The sequence below is a fragment of the Macrotis lagotis genome, chromosome X (assembly GCF_037893015.1).
Source record: "Macrotis lagotis isolate mMagLag1 chromosome X, bilby.v1.9.chrom.fasta, whole genome shotgun sequence".
NCBI lineage: Eukaryota > Metazoa > Chordata > Mammalia > Peramelemorphia > Peramelidae > Macrotis > Macrotis lagotis.
This window is the reverse complement of record NC_133666.1, coordinates 117897531-117913474: the sequence shown is the minus strand read 5'-3', so window position 1 is coordinate 117913474 and position 15944 is coordinate 117897531. Positions and strand designations below refer to the sequence as shown.

General features: G+C 34.6%; 1 protein-coding gene across 1 annotated transcript in view; it reads left to right on the top strand.

Annotated features, from left to right (window-relative positions):
- The window catches only part of MTAP (methylthioadenosine phosphorylase), a 70375-nt gene that overhangs the window by 13537 nt on the left and 40894 nt on the right, over window positions 1–15944 (top strand). Inside the window, exons 2-4 of the mRNA XM_074207437.1 lie at window positions 5260–5346; window positions 7608–7666; window positions 10070–10237. Coding sequence (XP_074063538.1) covers window positions 5260–5346; window positions 7608–7666; window positions 10070–10237 — 314 coding nt within the window. The remainder of the gene's footprint in view (window positions 1–5259; window positions 5347–7607; window positions 7667–10069; window positions 10238–15944) is intronic.

The window sequence follows — 15944 nt, the reverse complement described above, 5'->3', positions numbered from 1 at the left end:
TAGTCATTTTCAGTGTGAAGAAATTAGGATTAAGGGGAAAGAAAGAAAACCATGAGAAAGGAAAGAAATGATTAAAAGAAATTTTTAAAAAGTGAATGTAGGGGCAGCTAAGTGGTGCAGTGGATAGAGTACTGGCCCTGGAGTCAGGAGGACCTGAGTTCAAATCTGGCCTCGGACACTTAATAATTGCCCAGCTGTGTGACCTTGGACAAGTCACTTAACCTCATTGCCTTACATAAACAAAAATAAATTTAAATCCCATACCCATTTTGACCTTATTTCAGTATAGAAGATGAGATGTGGGTCTATGTTTAGTTTTTGTCACACTATTTTACAATTTTCCCAATAATTTTTCTTAAATAGTCAGTAGTTATCCCAGAAACTAATGTCTTTGGGTTTGTCAAAGAGTAGATTGCTGTAGTCATTTACTACTGTTTCTTTTGAACCTGTCCTAATCCATTGATCCATTACTCTTATTTCTTAACTAGAACCAGGCAGTTTTGATGATTGTCACTTTATTGTATAGTTTTAGATCTGGTAGAGCTAGGTCACCCTCATTTACATTTTTTATCAGTTCCCATATTTTCTTGACCTTTAAATTTTGTCACTATTTTTTCTAGCTTGGTAAAATAATTGTTTGGTAGTTTGATTAGTATGACACCGAGTAAGTAATTTTATTTAGGTATAATTGTCACTTTTATTATATTCATTTGACCTAATCTTGAGCACTCAACATTTTTCCAGTTGTTTAGATCTGACTTTATTTGTATGAAGTGCTTTATAAGGGGGAGTTAGGTGGCACACTAGATAGAGAACTGGCCTTGGAATCAGAACAGGAGTTCGGATCCAACCTCAAATATTTGACACTTACTGTGTCACCTTTAGCAAGTCACTTAACCCTAATTGCCTCATACCCAGGGCCATCTCCAGTCATCCTGATTCACATCTGGCCACTGGACCCAAATGGGTCTGGCAGAGAAAGTGAGACTGGTGACCTAGCACAGTACCCCCTCACTCAGATCCAATTCATGTGCTTGTCATGCCTCCCTAATGTCATGGTCTTCTTTGAGAATGAAGGACAAATATCATCATCATCATCAGAGAAGTGCTTTGTAATTGTGTTCATAATAAAGTTTCTGGGTTTGCCTTGGGAGGTAGATTCTGAAGTATTTAATGTTGTCTGCAGTTACTTTAAATTAAATTTCTCTTTCTGTCTCTTGTGCTTGGGAGTTGTTGTTCATATATAGAAATGGTGATGATTCATATGGGTTTATTTGATATTCTGCTGTGTTACTGAATTTGTTGTTTCAAGTAATTTTTTTAGGTGATTTTCTCGGGTTCTGTAAGTATAACATCATATCATCTGTAAAGAGTGAAAACTTTGCTTCCTCATTGCCAATTCGATTCCTTCAATTTCTTTTTCTTCTCTTATTGCTAAAGATAACATTTCTAATACTATATTGAATAGTAATGGTGATAATGAGCATCCTTGTTCCAACCCTGATCTTATTGGAAATCTTCTAGTTTATCCCCATTACATATAACATTTGTTGATTGTTTTAGATAGATATTTGCTGTTTAGTTTCCAGTTAATTTTTGATTTATCTTTCCATGACATGTAATTTTTTTATTACATGTAATTTTTATTGAATCATGAGCTGAAAAGTATCCATTTATTGTTTCTGCCTTTTCTGCATTTGAGTATAAGGATTTTATGCCCCAGTACATGGTCAGTTTGGGTATATGTCTTGTACTACAGAAAAAAGGTCTATTCTTTTCTATCCCCATTAAGTTTTTTCCACTGATGATGAACCCCTTCAGATTTTGCTATATTGGTCCCAGCATAGCCTACACTCACAGAGACCTTCCAGTTTCATAGAATCTTTCAGAGAACTCAGTTCAAGAACCCAGGTCCTCTCCATGGGATGATAAGGTATTAAAAGTCTTTTTTTAAAAATTATGAACTTTGTAAAAACCAAGCAACTTTTCCTTTGTCAGAATATGCTGAATTTTTGCAGGGTAGTAATTTTTTTTTTTGCAAGGCAATGGGGTTAAGTGGCTTGCCCAAGGCCACACAGCTAGGTAATTATTATTGTGTCTGAGGTCAGATTTGAACCCAGGTACTCCTGACTCCAGGGCCAGTGCTCTATCCACAGATGGTATGATGTTGATTTCATTGAGTCTTGGAACTCTACAAAGATGTTTTGGAGAAAAATAAAGTATGAAAATGCTTTTTGGTTGAGTACAAGTAAGATAAGCAGTGTGTATTTGAAACAAAAGTTTAGAAGTGGAATAATGAACTAGTCCAGTACTAGAACTGCAGGAGGCAATCAGTCTGATTGCATTTGGGAAATCATGCAGTGTTTTCAAATTGCTACCTGCTGCAAAAAAACATTTCAAAGACCAATAAATATTCTTTTGACAGTGTTTAATGGCTGTGAGTCATTGAACACCATGGTTCCAAAAGAATTAAAATAGCAAATAATCCAAACACAATGGAAGGAAAGTAAGTTAAATAAATGTTCAAGTGGATGGAACATGACTAGGTTATAGCATTTTATCTGTGACTGTTTCTGTGTTCACAAAATGAGAAGAGGAAATGATAAGATACCAAGTGTTTGTTCAGAAAAGGAAGTAGCCCAGGTGTAATTATGAAATAAAATGTATGTTGTGATTTCATACCTCAGTTTGACGATGAATGAGTAATACTCTTGTACCACTTTGAATAGTAATTTCATCATTCCAAGATAATAAAGTGAAGGCTTCCTACATTTTGTATGACTCTATAGAAGATTTATGAGGAAATAAAGGAAAAGAATCTTTCAGGATGGGAAATAAATAAAGATATAATCAGTATCTACTGTATGTTGAGTGCTATTTTAGGCATTAGAAATACGAAGATCAAACATAATTGTTTCTTCAGAATTTTCTTTTGAGAAAAGCAACATGTACATATATGAACTTAAATACAAGTTAACTTCAGGAATAAGAGTAATTAGCAGTTGTAGAGAAGGGGGGGAATCATCTATAAAGCTCTCATTTTAGAAAGATAAGGAATCTAGTAGAGTCAGAGATGAGAGGAGATAGTATTCTAGACATAAGAGACAACTTTTGGAAAGGTGCCTAGGAGGCTTATTTTGCCATAACAAATGATGAAAAGGGATGGTTTCAGAGGACCTGAAAGGACTTTATGAACTGAAGCAGTGATGTGAGCATCAACAGGAAAAGAGTTTATATGACTAGATCATTATAGAGAAAAACAGCAGTGAAAGATTTAGCACTATGATCAGTGTAACGGTCAGTTAACAACTCCAAAAGACTTTTGGATCATTCTTTCCATCTTTTTTTGCTTAAGGTTAGGGTAACAGAATGGTTCAGTTGCAAGAATACCAGGCCTGGAGTCAGGAAGACTTGAGTATGTGGCCTCAGACACTTACTGGCTGTGTGACCCTGAGTAAGTCACCTTAGCCCTGTTTGTCTCATTTCCTCATTTGTAAAATGAGCAGGAGAAGGAAATTGCATACCACTTCTGTTTTTTTTCCAAGAAAACCCCAATTGGGATCACAAAGAGTCAGACACAGTTGAAGTGATTAAAGTACACTAGACATTGTAGACACCTCTTTAAATCTATTCAATACATGGATTTGTTTTTCACTTATTTGTTACTGGAGGGGAGGGGTTCCCTTTTTTTTAAAGGGGGAAGATTGTTGAGGATGAGCAGTGAAACTAAAAAAAGAAAGAATGCCAGTAAAACATTTTTAAAAAAACAGAAGAAAGAAGGAAATTTTGAAGAGGGAGGACATAGGCAATCTGGGAAATGCTGGCACTACCATGTTATAATTATTTTATTTAAAAATTTTTAAAAAAATTTTATTTATTTAAGGCAATGGGGTTAAATGACTTGCCCAAAGTCACACAGCTAGGCAATTATTAAGTGTCTGAGGCCAAGTTGGAACTCAGGTACTCCGGACTCCAGGGTTGGTACTCTATCCACTGTGGCACTTAGCTGCCCCTAATTTCATTATTTTTTAAAAAAGAAAGATACAAGTTGTAGGTAGTTGTGAGGAGGAAACATTCATGTTGCTTGGTTTTTACAAAGTTCATAATAAAAAAAAAGACTACTTTAATACCTTATCATCCCATGGAGAGGACCTGGGTTCTTGAACTTAGTTCTCTGAAAGATTCTACAAAACTGGAAAGTCTCTGTGAGTGTAGGCTATGCTGGGGCCAATATAGCAAAATTTGAAGGGGTTCATCATCAGTGGATTTTATTTTTTTGGTTTTTTGAGAGTTAGAGGGAGGCAACTCAGGAAGATGCTCAGCTAAGACAGAGGTTATGCTCTATCTACATCCACAATAAAGAAATAATTGATTTTAAAGTATTAGAAACATTAAGCTTTTAAGTAGGTGGAAAAAGAAGAGAATAAAACTATTCTGAAAAGATTTGCTTTCTTGGGGGGGGTAAAGAGGTACCTTTTTTCCTGGTCATTTGTGTTATAGACTTTCATACTTCTTTTAGCATTTAGATATTTAGATTTCAATCATTAAATCATTTAACATTAGCAACAGATTTTGGTGGTTAGGACATTTTTTTCTTCAATTAACACCACTCACCCCCCCCCCACCCCCCCCACCCCCCACCCCCCGCTACAGGTGTCAAAGTGTACCTGAACATTATAATATCTTTCTAAACTTTAGCAGTGATTATAGAGAGAAAATAGCAACATACTTACAAGTTTAAAGGAAGGAAGGAAATAAGTATTATTAATTACTTTGTACCAGGATCTGTGCTAAGTACTGGGGATAGACATAGAAGCAAAAAGAAAGATAGCTTCTGCCCTCAGGGAGCTTTCCTTTAACAAGAGAGAACAGAAAAAGGGGAGCTGAAAAACCAGGAGTGAAAGGGGTAAAAAGGAGGGATGAAGAAAGAAGGCATGGTGTTGAGCTCAAGAATAGGAACAGGCTGGAAAGGGAATGAAGACTGGCTTGGACCTCTCCACAAAATGTCAACGCAGGGATGAATACAGCAAGAAGAGAAGGGGGGGGCTTGAGGAGACCTCAAGTTGTGAGGGAAGTGCTAGGATGAAATAGCAGAGGCATGGTTTTGAAGTCTGGAAATCAAGGAAAGAAGGACTGATGGAGAATAAATGCTCAACTGTGGAAGAAGAGGACAGACTTTGCAGATAGATAAGGGAATCACTGAATAATTATTTCTTATAACATTTTTATTAGGGCAAAACATTCTTTTTTTCCCCTTAGATTGGAATTATTGGTGGAACTGGTCTGGATGATCCTGAAATTTTGGAAGGAAGAACTGAAAAATATGTTGACACCCCATATGGCAAGGTTGATATCCTAAATCAAATGTGGCTTATTTTCTTCTCTTGGATGTTTTGATTTTTTAGAATGATGATTATGTTTCATTACAAAATAATCATAATTATTTACCATATTGATCTGTTCCTAAATATTTATCCTGCCACTAGAGATTTTTTGAAATTGGAAAAAATGTATATGTATATAAGTGTATATGTATATAAATGTATATACCTACTAAAAATAACAACTATGTCATATTCAGATTTTATAAAAACAAGATTTGAGAATGTATGACTTGTATTCCAAACTGTGAATATAGATATACCAAAGTATATATACCGATATAACAAATATCATTAAATTATGGATAGCTTAATCATATGCAGTGACAGCAAGTAATGAGACAAACAAGCAAAATTCTTAACAGAAATGTGAAAGAAACTCCTACCTTTCCAGAGATATAAAGTTAGAATTATCATTGAATGAAAAGGAAAGGAGCTCATAATAGCATGTCTCAACTTCTGGTGGAATTCTCCAGAAATAGGAAAATAGATATCAGTGTTAAGATTCAGAACTTCCCAGTTCTTTGGTTCATAGAATTATGTCAACTCCTTTGAACTCTGCAAAACACATTAAGCCTCAATATTAGTAACTTCTCAAATTTCTTTCATCTATAATATTTTATGTAGTACACCTTAGATAAAAAAATAATTTGTTTTCTTATGTTTAAATACAATTTCAGATTGGTTTTCAATAATTTTTTTCTTTTAACTTTTTGAAAATCATTATTTTGAATTAGTAACTTCAACTGTTACTATTGGCAAAGTAAGATAAGGACATGATGCCATTATAAGTGCATACCTTTTTTTTTGGTCCAGAACATGCAGAGAGAGAGAAGATAGGAAGCTAATTGTGTTGACTCATTTTGTGTGGTTAAAATAGTGGATAGAATTAGAGCCAAAGCTAAAATAGTTTCCTCAGCACCATGTAGCAAAATACTTGCAACTTTCATTTTTTTCTAGATTATTTGTTGTTATTACTCCATGCCTTTTTCTGAGTCTTATATCTCATTCTCAACATAAAGACGAACCTTTGTGGGATATCTGAACTTATTTTGACAATTTTTAAAAATCATATCAAGTAATATTCAATAATTATTTTTTTTCCTACCAAAGGTAGTAGTTAAGTGGCTTACCCAAGGCCACACAGCTAGGTAATTATTAAGTGTCTGAGACCAGATTTGAACCCAGGAACTCACGACTCCAGGGCTGGTGGGTGCACTGCACCACCTAGCTGCCCCGGTAGTAGATAATTCTTACTTGGGTGGATTATTCAGTGTCTAGGTTGGTTGACTCAGACCCTGAGACTAGAAGAGGCTGAGATTATTATGTTAGTCTCCATAGAGGTTGTCTCACTTACTACTTGGGTTGCGGTTTACCAGAGGAGGACCCCCCCCCCAAAAGGGCAACCCCCCCAGTCAGGGGGTCTCAGAATCATAGTTATAGACATTTATCTGAGAAACCCTCTAAAAGGGGCTAAAGCCCCTCAGTCAGAGGTTTTTGGTACCCTGGTTCATTGTTGGATTGGTGAGAGAACACACAAGAACAAAGGATTCCTTTTAAACTAAGATTTTTATGAATTTACTCAGGAGCAGTAAAGACATCTAGGTCACTAATTGCTTGCTTTACGGGAGAGCAGGGTGAGTTTAAATAAGAGATTCAGATTCCCAATCATCCCTCCTCTTCCAGTCCCAGATGTTGGGGTCTTTAATCTGCTAAATTCTCAAGGGAAAGAGATGAGGGGATGATCTAATGGTCCAAGATGATCTATGGGAGTCTCTGTAGACCAAAGGAGGAAACTATTTCCAGGAGAAAGGGCTGTTCATACGCCTCTGAAAATAGGAACATCTTTTCATGCCTGATTCCAGCCAAGCAAGGCCGAAGGACTAGGGAGGGATTTTTCTCATGGCTACATGTCTATGTCCAAAGGCTTCTTGTCAGGCTTAGCTCAGATTCAAAGTTTTATTTATCCCCAACACATATATGTAATATATTAGAAGACAATGTACTTCTAACTCTAGCCAATAGGCAAGAGAATTTTAACACTTCACTGCAGAGAGGATAGAAAACTCAGATTGCCTGTTAACTAGTTAGCATTTTCATGTGTGAGAGAAGGAATGTTTATTTTCACAGGGTTTGTCTTTTTGGGGTGAATTATTTTCTCTAAAATGTTGATCCTTTAATTTCTTACCAGTGTCTTATGTCCTTTTCTTTCTACATCACGTGCAGCCATCAGATGCTTTGATTTTGGGAAAGATAAAAAATGTTGACTGTGTCTTGCTTGCAAGGTAAGGAATTTAGAGTTAGAAAGGATCTTAGAGACCGTAGTATCCAACTATCTTCTTTTAGAGGTGATAAAACTGATACAGAGAAATTATGTGATTTCTCCAAGGCAATAATAATAAAGTTGCAGCAACACAATAGACTGCAGAGATTGAATTTGAACCCAGGTTCTGTGATTCCAAATCTGGTCAAATCCTTTTCATTCATTATCTCTCATTTAGCTCCTGCTAAATTTCAAATTAAAATTTTCTGTTGGGCAATCTCTCGATGTAGCCCATAATCTTTTTTAAAATTTTTTATTTTTTAGGTTTTTGGTTTTTTTTGCAAGGCAAACGGGGTTAAGTGGCTTGCCCAAGGCCACACAGCTAGGTAATTAGTAAGCGTCTGAGACTGGATTTGAACCCAGGTACTCCTGACTCCAGGGCTGGTGCTTTATCCACTGTGCCACCTAGCCACCCCTAGCCCATAATCTTTTGCAAAATGACAAAAATATGACAAAACTGGTAAAGCCATAGTCCTATTTGCTCACCTCCTTAAAATTAAAGATTTTCAAAATGAAAGTCTTACTTCTAAGATGATAAAAATAAGCTTTATTTAGACTGAAAAGCTGGTGACAACTGCCTTACTTCACAAAAAGGTCACTGAATAGATTCAGAATTGGATGGTTTCTCAGATTTAAAAGAGCTAATATCTTATAACCTTGTTTCTTTTGATTTCATGCCACAGAATGGTCAGTTTTGAAAGAAAACATTTTTTGATAATTTAATCAGTGCCCTATTTTGTGATGTTGGCATAGCCTATTGGTGGTTGTTGAAATTAAACTCATGAATTGTTGAGGATTTTATTTGCCCTTCCATTTTATAATGATTTCCCTAATTTGGGTTGAATAGGTTGTTGACTTCTCTGAAGCTTTATTAATATTTTGCCTTCAAAATTAGACTAGAACTGTTCTTGTTTATATAATATGAATATCACAGCTGTGGCATTTATATTCAGCTCTAGGCTCATTTGTTGTGCCCATGTTCTTTATTGTCCTCATCTGCTGTATGTTTTCATTAGACTGGTTTCCTTTTATTGGGAATTTTTTTTCCCTTTTAGTTTAAAATGTGTCTAAATTAAATAATATAAAATTACTGTCTCCTCAAAGCAAGAAAAGAGTGATATCACAATGCCAAAAATGAGTCAAATTGCATTTTTTGTAAAGGAACCTCTAATTTTAATTTATTAAGTTAATTTTTTATTTTTATTAATAAAATTTATTAATTTACTAAATTACAATGTTAAATTTTAAAATTATCAGTAGGCCCGTGGTTTTATCTGAGTGAACCTATAATCCTTTTGCCAGAGATCACATAGCTTATATTACCAAATACTTAACCCGAATTTTACAATAAGGTTCTGTCAATACCCTATAAAAAAAAAATTCAAACTTCTTCTCTGGTATGGGGGGGGGCAAAAAATTTTACATGGATTTTCTAGGTCCACAATGTTTTATCCCTAATCCCCAACATGTGGAATGGATAACTGGTATTATAAAATTTAAGATTTCTGTATGTTTTTAAAACTTTACCTCTAGGTAAAATTAAGCTAAATAGTACAATGGATAGAGTACTGGCCTTGATAATTGACAGAAGGATCTGAATTCAAAGCCAGCTTCAAGATATTAGCTGGGCATGTCATTTAATCCCATTTGCTTCTAAAAACAAAACAAAAACCTTCAACTCAGAGGCTTTTTTTCTTTTCTGGCTGTGACTACCACCATAGATGATAGCATCTAAGTAAAATGCTAACAATTTAAAGGTTAAACAACTCGATAATATTAAGACCCTGTCATATGATGATGATGTGACATGCACATAAATTGGACTGGAGTGATGGGGTGGTGTGCTAAGTCACCAGCCTCACTTTCTACTCTGTATCCATCTGGGTCCAGTGGCCAGATATGTATCTGGAGACAGTCCTGTGTTTGAGGCAATAAGGGTTAATTAAGTGACTTGCCCAGGGTACTTGCTTATAAGCATCTCAGGTCCTCCTGAGGTCTACATCTGTACAATCTAGAAGAATAACTTTAAGAAAGCAGAATTATCAAATAATTTACAAACTTTGGTGTGTTATGTAAATGTCAGTTATACTGCTTTTTGTTACCAGTGAATGGAAAAATAATTTTTAATTTAAAAATGAATGAATTTCTTAAAAGCATATAATAATATAATGGGAATTTTGCTTTTATAATTTTAAAAAGATCCCAGGAACTGTTAGGTAATACAGTAAAATCAAATCTGATCTCAGATATTGATTGGGTGTGTGATTCCGGATAAGTCACTTAACCCTAATTGATTAACCCCCCCCCCAACTTCCCTAAAAAAAAAGATCCTGTGTTTTCTTCCTTTTTTATCTGTTTCCTATAGACATGGAAGGCAACATACTATCATGCCTTCAAATATCAACTTCCAAGCAAACATTTGGGCCTTAAAGGAGGAGGGCTGCACTCACATAATAGTGACTACTGCTTGTGGTTCTTTAAGGGAAGAAATTCAACCTGGAGACATTGTCATAATTGACCAGTTTATTGACAGGTAAGAGGGCATTTTGTTGTTGTTGTTTTGTTTTTTAAAAGAATTTTCAAACTCCTATAAAGTCATGTGTCCTTAAGTGGTATGTGTCAAAATGCCTTTCTTTTGGGGCAGCTAAGTGGCTAAGTAGATGGAGTACCAGTTCTGGAGTTAGGAGGACCTGAGTTCAAATCCAGCCTCAGACACTTAATACTTAGCTGTGTGATCCTTGGCTTATCACTTTAACCCCATTGTCTTACAAAAATGAAAAAAAAAAAACCAGAATGTCTTTCTTCTCTTGGATGAGTGTAATCAGACTTGAGTAGTCATGTTTAAACTGCAGTGGGACAGGAACATTTTAGGTTGTAAAAAAAAATTCAAGAATTCAGATGATGTCATTTCTCTAAAAATCAATTCTACCTCAAGGTCTGGCCCGGAGGCAAAGCCTTGCATCTGTGCTGTATTCCCAAAAAGGGTGGGAAGGAATTGGAGGGAAAAATGTAGATAATAATGATGATATCTTTAGGTCCTAAAGTCATTGGGAAAATGTAACAACAAAGAGGTAAATTAGATAAGGAATGAATATTGAATTAAGCTCAATTGTAGGTGTTGATTTCTTTTAGCTACAGTTAAATACCATCCAAATTTCAAATCCTTTTGTCTTCTGAAATAAAAGTAGTTTTGGTAGGACTTTTCCTGGAGATAGAGATTAGAATAGGCCATTGTTAGAGTGACTTGAGGTGCCTGGAAGAAAAGAACAAGAACCTGAAAGAATTTCTTGAGACCCAAGCACAAAAGCTATGGCCCTTCTTTTTTTTCTTCTTTAGTCTTTCTCTTCCCATTTCCTTTCTTACCTACTTCCTCCCTTCTTTCTTTCTCTTTTTTTTTCACTTAATAGATTTTATTTTTTTTCCTCAATTACTTGTAAAGATAGTTTACAACATTCATTTTTGTAAGATTTTGAGGTTCAAATTATTTTCTTTCCCAAGACAGCAAGCAATCTGATACAGGTTCGACATGTTGTGAAAGAATAGACCTGAAGAGATGAACCAAGGAAAGAAAAAAAACACAAAAACTTTTTAAAAAATGAAAATAGTATGTTTTAATCTTCTTTCAGACTCCATATTTTTTCTCTCAATGTGAATGTCACTTTCCATCATAAGTTTTTAGATTTGTCTTTGATCACAGGATTGCTGAAAGTAGCTAATCAACTGACATAGTTGATTAATGTTCTTAAAACATGCAATGTTTTCCTAGTTAAGCTCATTTCACTAAGCATCAGTTCATACAAGTCTTTCAAGGCTTTTTTGAAGTCAGTTCATTCAAGATTTCTTACAGAACAATAGTACTTAATCACATTCATACACTATGTTCAGCCATTCCCTAACTTTCCCCTCAATTTCTAATTCTTTGCCAATACAAAAAGAGCTGCTATGAATATTTTGGAACCTGTGGGACTTTTCCCATTTTTAATAATTTCTTTTACATATAGGCCTAGTATTGGTTTTGCTAGGTCAAAGGATGTAATCAGTTTTATTGCCCATTAGGTATGGCGCTAAACCACCAATAGTGCATTAGTTTCCAGTTTTTCCGTATCCCCTCCAAGACTGATCATTTTCCTTTTTATTATTTTAACCAAACTGATTTAAGGTGGTATCTCAGCATTTAGAGCATTTTTTAATATGACTAGATAGCCTTTTCTCTATCTGAAAATTGTCTGTTCATGTCCTTTGACCGCTGATCAGTTGGGGTATCACTTATATTATAAATTTGACTAAGTTTTCTTTATATTTGAGAAATTAGGCATTTATCAGAAACACTTGCTATAAAAATTGCTTCCCAACTTTATGCTTTCCTTTTAGTTTTGGTTGCATTGGTTTTTGTTTGTGGAAACCTTTTTTGATTTAATGCAATGAAAATTATCCATTTTGCATTTCATAATGTTCTCAGTGTCTTATTTAGTTATAAATTGTTCCCTTCTCCATAGATCTGAAAGGTAAACTATTCCATATTCTCTTAATTTGCTTATGATATTATCCTTTATGTCTAAATCATGCACTCATTTTGATCTTATCTTGTCTATCTGTATTAAATAATTTTTGGTAGTTTTATTAGATTGGCATTTAATAAGTAGATTAAGTAGAGTTGTCATTTTTTATTATATTAGCTCATCCTACTATAAGCAATTGATAATTTTCCAGTTGGTTAGATCTGACATTCATGTAAAAAGTATTTTGTATAGTTTTGGGGATTTTTTTGATAGGTAGACTCCCAAATATTTTATATTGTTTACAATTATTTTATTTTATTTTTGATATATTATTTTATTTTTCAGTTACATGTCATGAAAATTTTTCAGCACATGCACATCTATAAGTTACACAATTTAATTTTCCTCCACCCTCCCTTCCTACTTCTCCCCATAGTGGCAAATAATCTAGTAAACATTTGTGTTTGACATTTACACATTAGTCATTATTTATATTAGAAATTAGGCTTAAGCAAAAAGAAAGAAAACTATGGAATAAGAAGAAAAAATTAGTTAAATTAAAAAAAATAAACATAGTGTTCATTCAGGGTCCATAGTTTTTTTTAATTTCCTGAATGTGGATGACATTTGTCTATAACAGGTCTCCAAGGATTGTTCTAGCTCTCTGAACTGCATCCATCAAAGTTGATCAACTTATTTTGTATTTGTTAATATGTTCAATGGTCTCTCGGTTCTCCTTCCTTCACTCAGCATCAGTTCATGTAATTCTTGCCCTGATTCTCTAGAGTTCAACCATTTATGGTTTCTTATAGAACAATAGTATTTCATAACATTCATCTACCATAACTTGTTAAACCATTCTCCAATTGATGGGTATCTCCTCAATTTCCAATTCTTTGCCAGTACAAAAAGAGCTGCTACAAATATTTTGGAACCTGTGGGACTTTTCCCATTTTTTATAATTTCTTTTGGATATAGGCCTAGTTTGATAATGCTAGATCAGAGAGTATGATCAGTTTTATTCCTCTTTGGGCATAGTTCCATATTGCTCTCCAGAATGATTGGATTAGTTCACAACTCCACTAACAGTGCATTAATTTCCCAGTCCTCCCACAACCTCTCCAACATTGATCATTTTCCCTTTTCGTCACCTTAGCCAATCTGATAGGTATGAGGGGCATAGTTCCATATTGCTCTCCAGAATGATTGGATTAGTTCACAACTCTACTAACAGTGCATTAATTTTCCCAATCCTCCCACAACCTCTCCAACATTGATCAGTGCATTAATTTTCCCAATCCTCCCACAACCTCTCCAACATTGATCATTTTCCCTTTTCGTCATCTTAGCCAATCTGATAGGTATGAGGAAGTGCCTTATAGTTGTTTTAATTTGCATTTCTATAATCAGTAATGATTTGGAGCATTTTTTCATATGATTATATATAGTTCTAATTTCCTTGTTTGAAAACTCCCTGTTCATAATGACCACTTATCAGTTGGGGAATGACTGATACATTTAAGTCAGTTCTCTCTCTATTTTATATCAGAACCCTTAGTTATGAAAATTGCCAGATTTCTGTTTTCCTTCTAATCTTAGCAGCATTGGCTTTATTAGTGCAAAATCTTTTTTTAATTTAGTGTAGTTAAAATCATCCATTTTGCAGTTCATAATGTACTCTATTTCTTGCTTGTTCATAAATGTCTCCCTTCTATAGATCCAAAAGATAGAATATTTCTTGATCTATTCATTGATCTATGGTATCACCCTTTAAGTCTAAATCCTGTACCCATTTTGACCTTATTTTGTATAGAGTGTGAGATGTGGGTCTGTGCTTAGTTTTTGTCATAGTATTTTCCAGTGTTCTCAATAATTTTTGTCGAATTAGTTAGTTCTTATCCCAGAACTTTGGGTTTGTTAAACAACAGATCACTGTAGGCATTTGCAGCTGTTTCTTTTGTACCTATCCTAATCCAAAGACCTATTATTCTTTATCTTAATCAGTACTAGGCAGTTTTGATGACTGTCTCTTTATTATATAGTTTTAGAACTGGTAGAGCTAGACCATTTTCCTTTAAATTTTTCTTCATCAGTTTCCTTGCCATTCTTGGCCTTTTGTTGCTCCAGATGAATTTTACTATTTTTTCTAACTTGGGAATACAGTTATTTGGTAATATGATTGGATAGCCATTAAATAAAGTAATTTAATTTGGGTAGTCATTTAAATTATATTAATGCAAACTAACTATGAGAGATTGATGTTTTTCCAATTTTTAAGATCTGACTTTGACTAAAAAGTATTTTGTAATTGTGTTTATACATTTTCTGGGTTTTTCTTGGGAGGTAGATTCCCAAATAATTTATGTTGTCTGAAGTTACTTTAAATGGAATTTCTCTTTCTATCTCATATTCTTGAGTTTTGTTATTCATACATAGAAATGTTGTGATTTGTGGGTCTATTTTATATCCTGTTACTCTGCTTGAAGTTATTGTTTTAAGTAGTTCTTTAAATGATTTTCTAGGGTTCTCTAAGAATATCATATCATCTGCAAAGAGTAAAGTTTTGATTCCTCATCGCTGTTTCTGATTCTTTGAATTTCTTTTTCTTCTCATGTTGCTAAAGTTAACATTTCTAATTCTGTATTTAATAGTAATGATGATAATGGCCATCCTTGTTGCACCCCTGATCTTATTAGAAACACTCTCTCCCATTGTCCCTTTTAGTACTCCACTTAACTCTTTAATTAAAATGTGATTTAAGGGAAGATCATTTCTTAATCTCTTTATGTCTAACCTCTAGGAAGCTAGTAAAGTCATCTCTGATTTAATTATTTATGAGTCTCTAAGTATTGGGGCACCCTGAAGATCTCTCTCTCTCTCTCTTTTTTTAGGTTTTTGCAAGGCAATGGGGTTAAATGGCTTGTCTGAGGTCACACAGCTATGTAATTATTAAGTGTCTGGGGCTGGATTTGAACTCAGGTACTCCTGACTCCAGGGCAGGTGCTCTTATCTGCTGCACCACCTAGCCACCCCAAGATTTCTCTTAAGAACTTTAGAATTGATTATAAGGCGTGGGAGGCATTAGCACAGGACCACCCAACATCAGAGACTGTGCTGAGCTCTATGAGCAAGGAAGAATTAAAGTACCTTAAAGGAAACATGAAATACTTTAGTTTAGAGTAAATACCCCAGGTATTCACTACACCTGTGGTAGGGCATTCTGAGCTCATATTGGTCTGATTTGCCACACAGTAATTTCTCAGACATAGTGATGTCATTTCAATAAATGAAGGACAAGAACCAAACATACACATATCCTCTAAGTACAATCCCTTCAACTATATTAAACCCTTTAACTATCCTACCCCCCCCTTCTATTTGCCTTTTTATGTATTTCTTGAATCTTGTACTTGAAGATCGAATACTCTGTTCAGTTCTTCTTCTCATCTTTTTATCAGGAAATTTTGGAAATCCTCTTGTTTCATTGAACATTCATCTTTCCCCCTGACAGAATATGCTGAATTTTTGCAGGGTAGTAATTTCTTGGTTGTAATCCAAGGTCCTTTGCCCTTCAAAATATTATATTCCAGATTCTCCAATCCTTTAATGTTGAAGCTTATAAATTCTGTGTAATTCTGATATTGCTTCCTTTGTATATAGATTGTTTCTTTTTGACTGCTAGCCTGCTATCTAGCTTCTGGGACCTGGGCTGCACTGTGGCTGCACTGGCCTTCATGATGT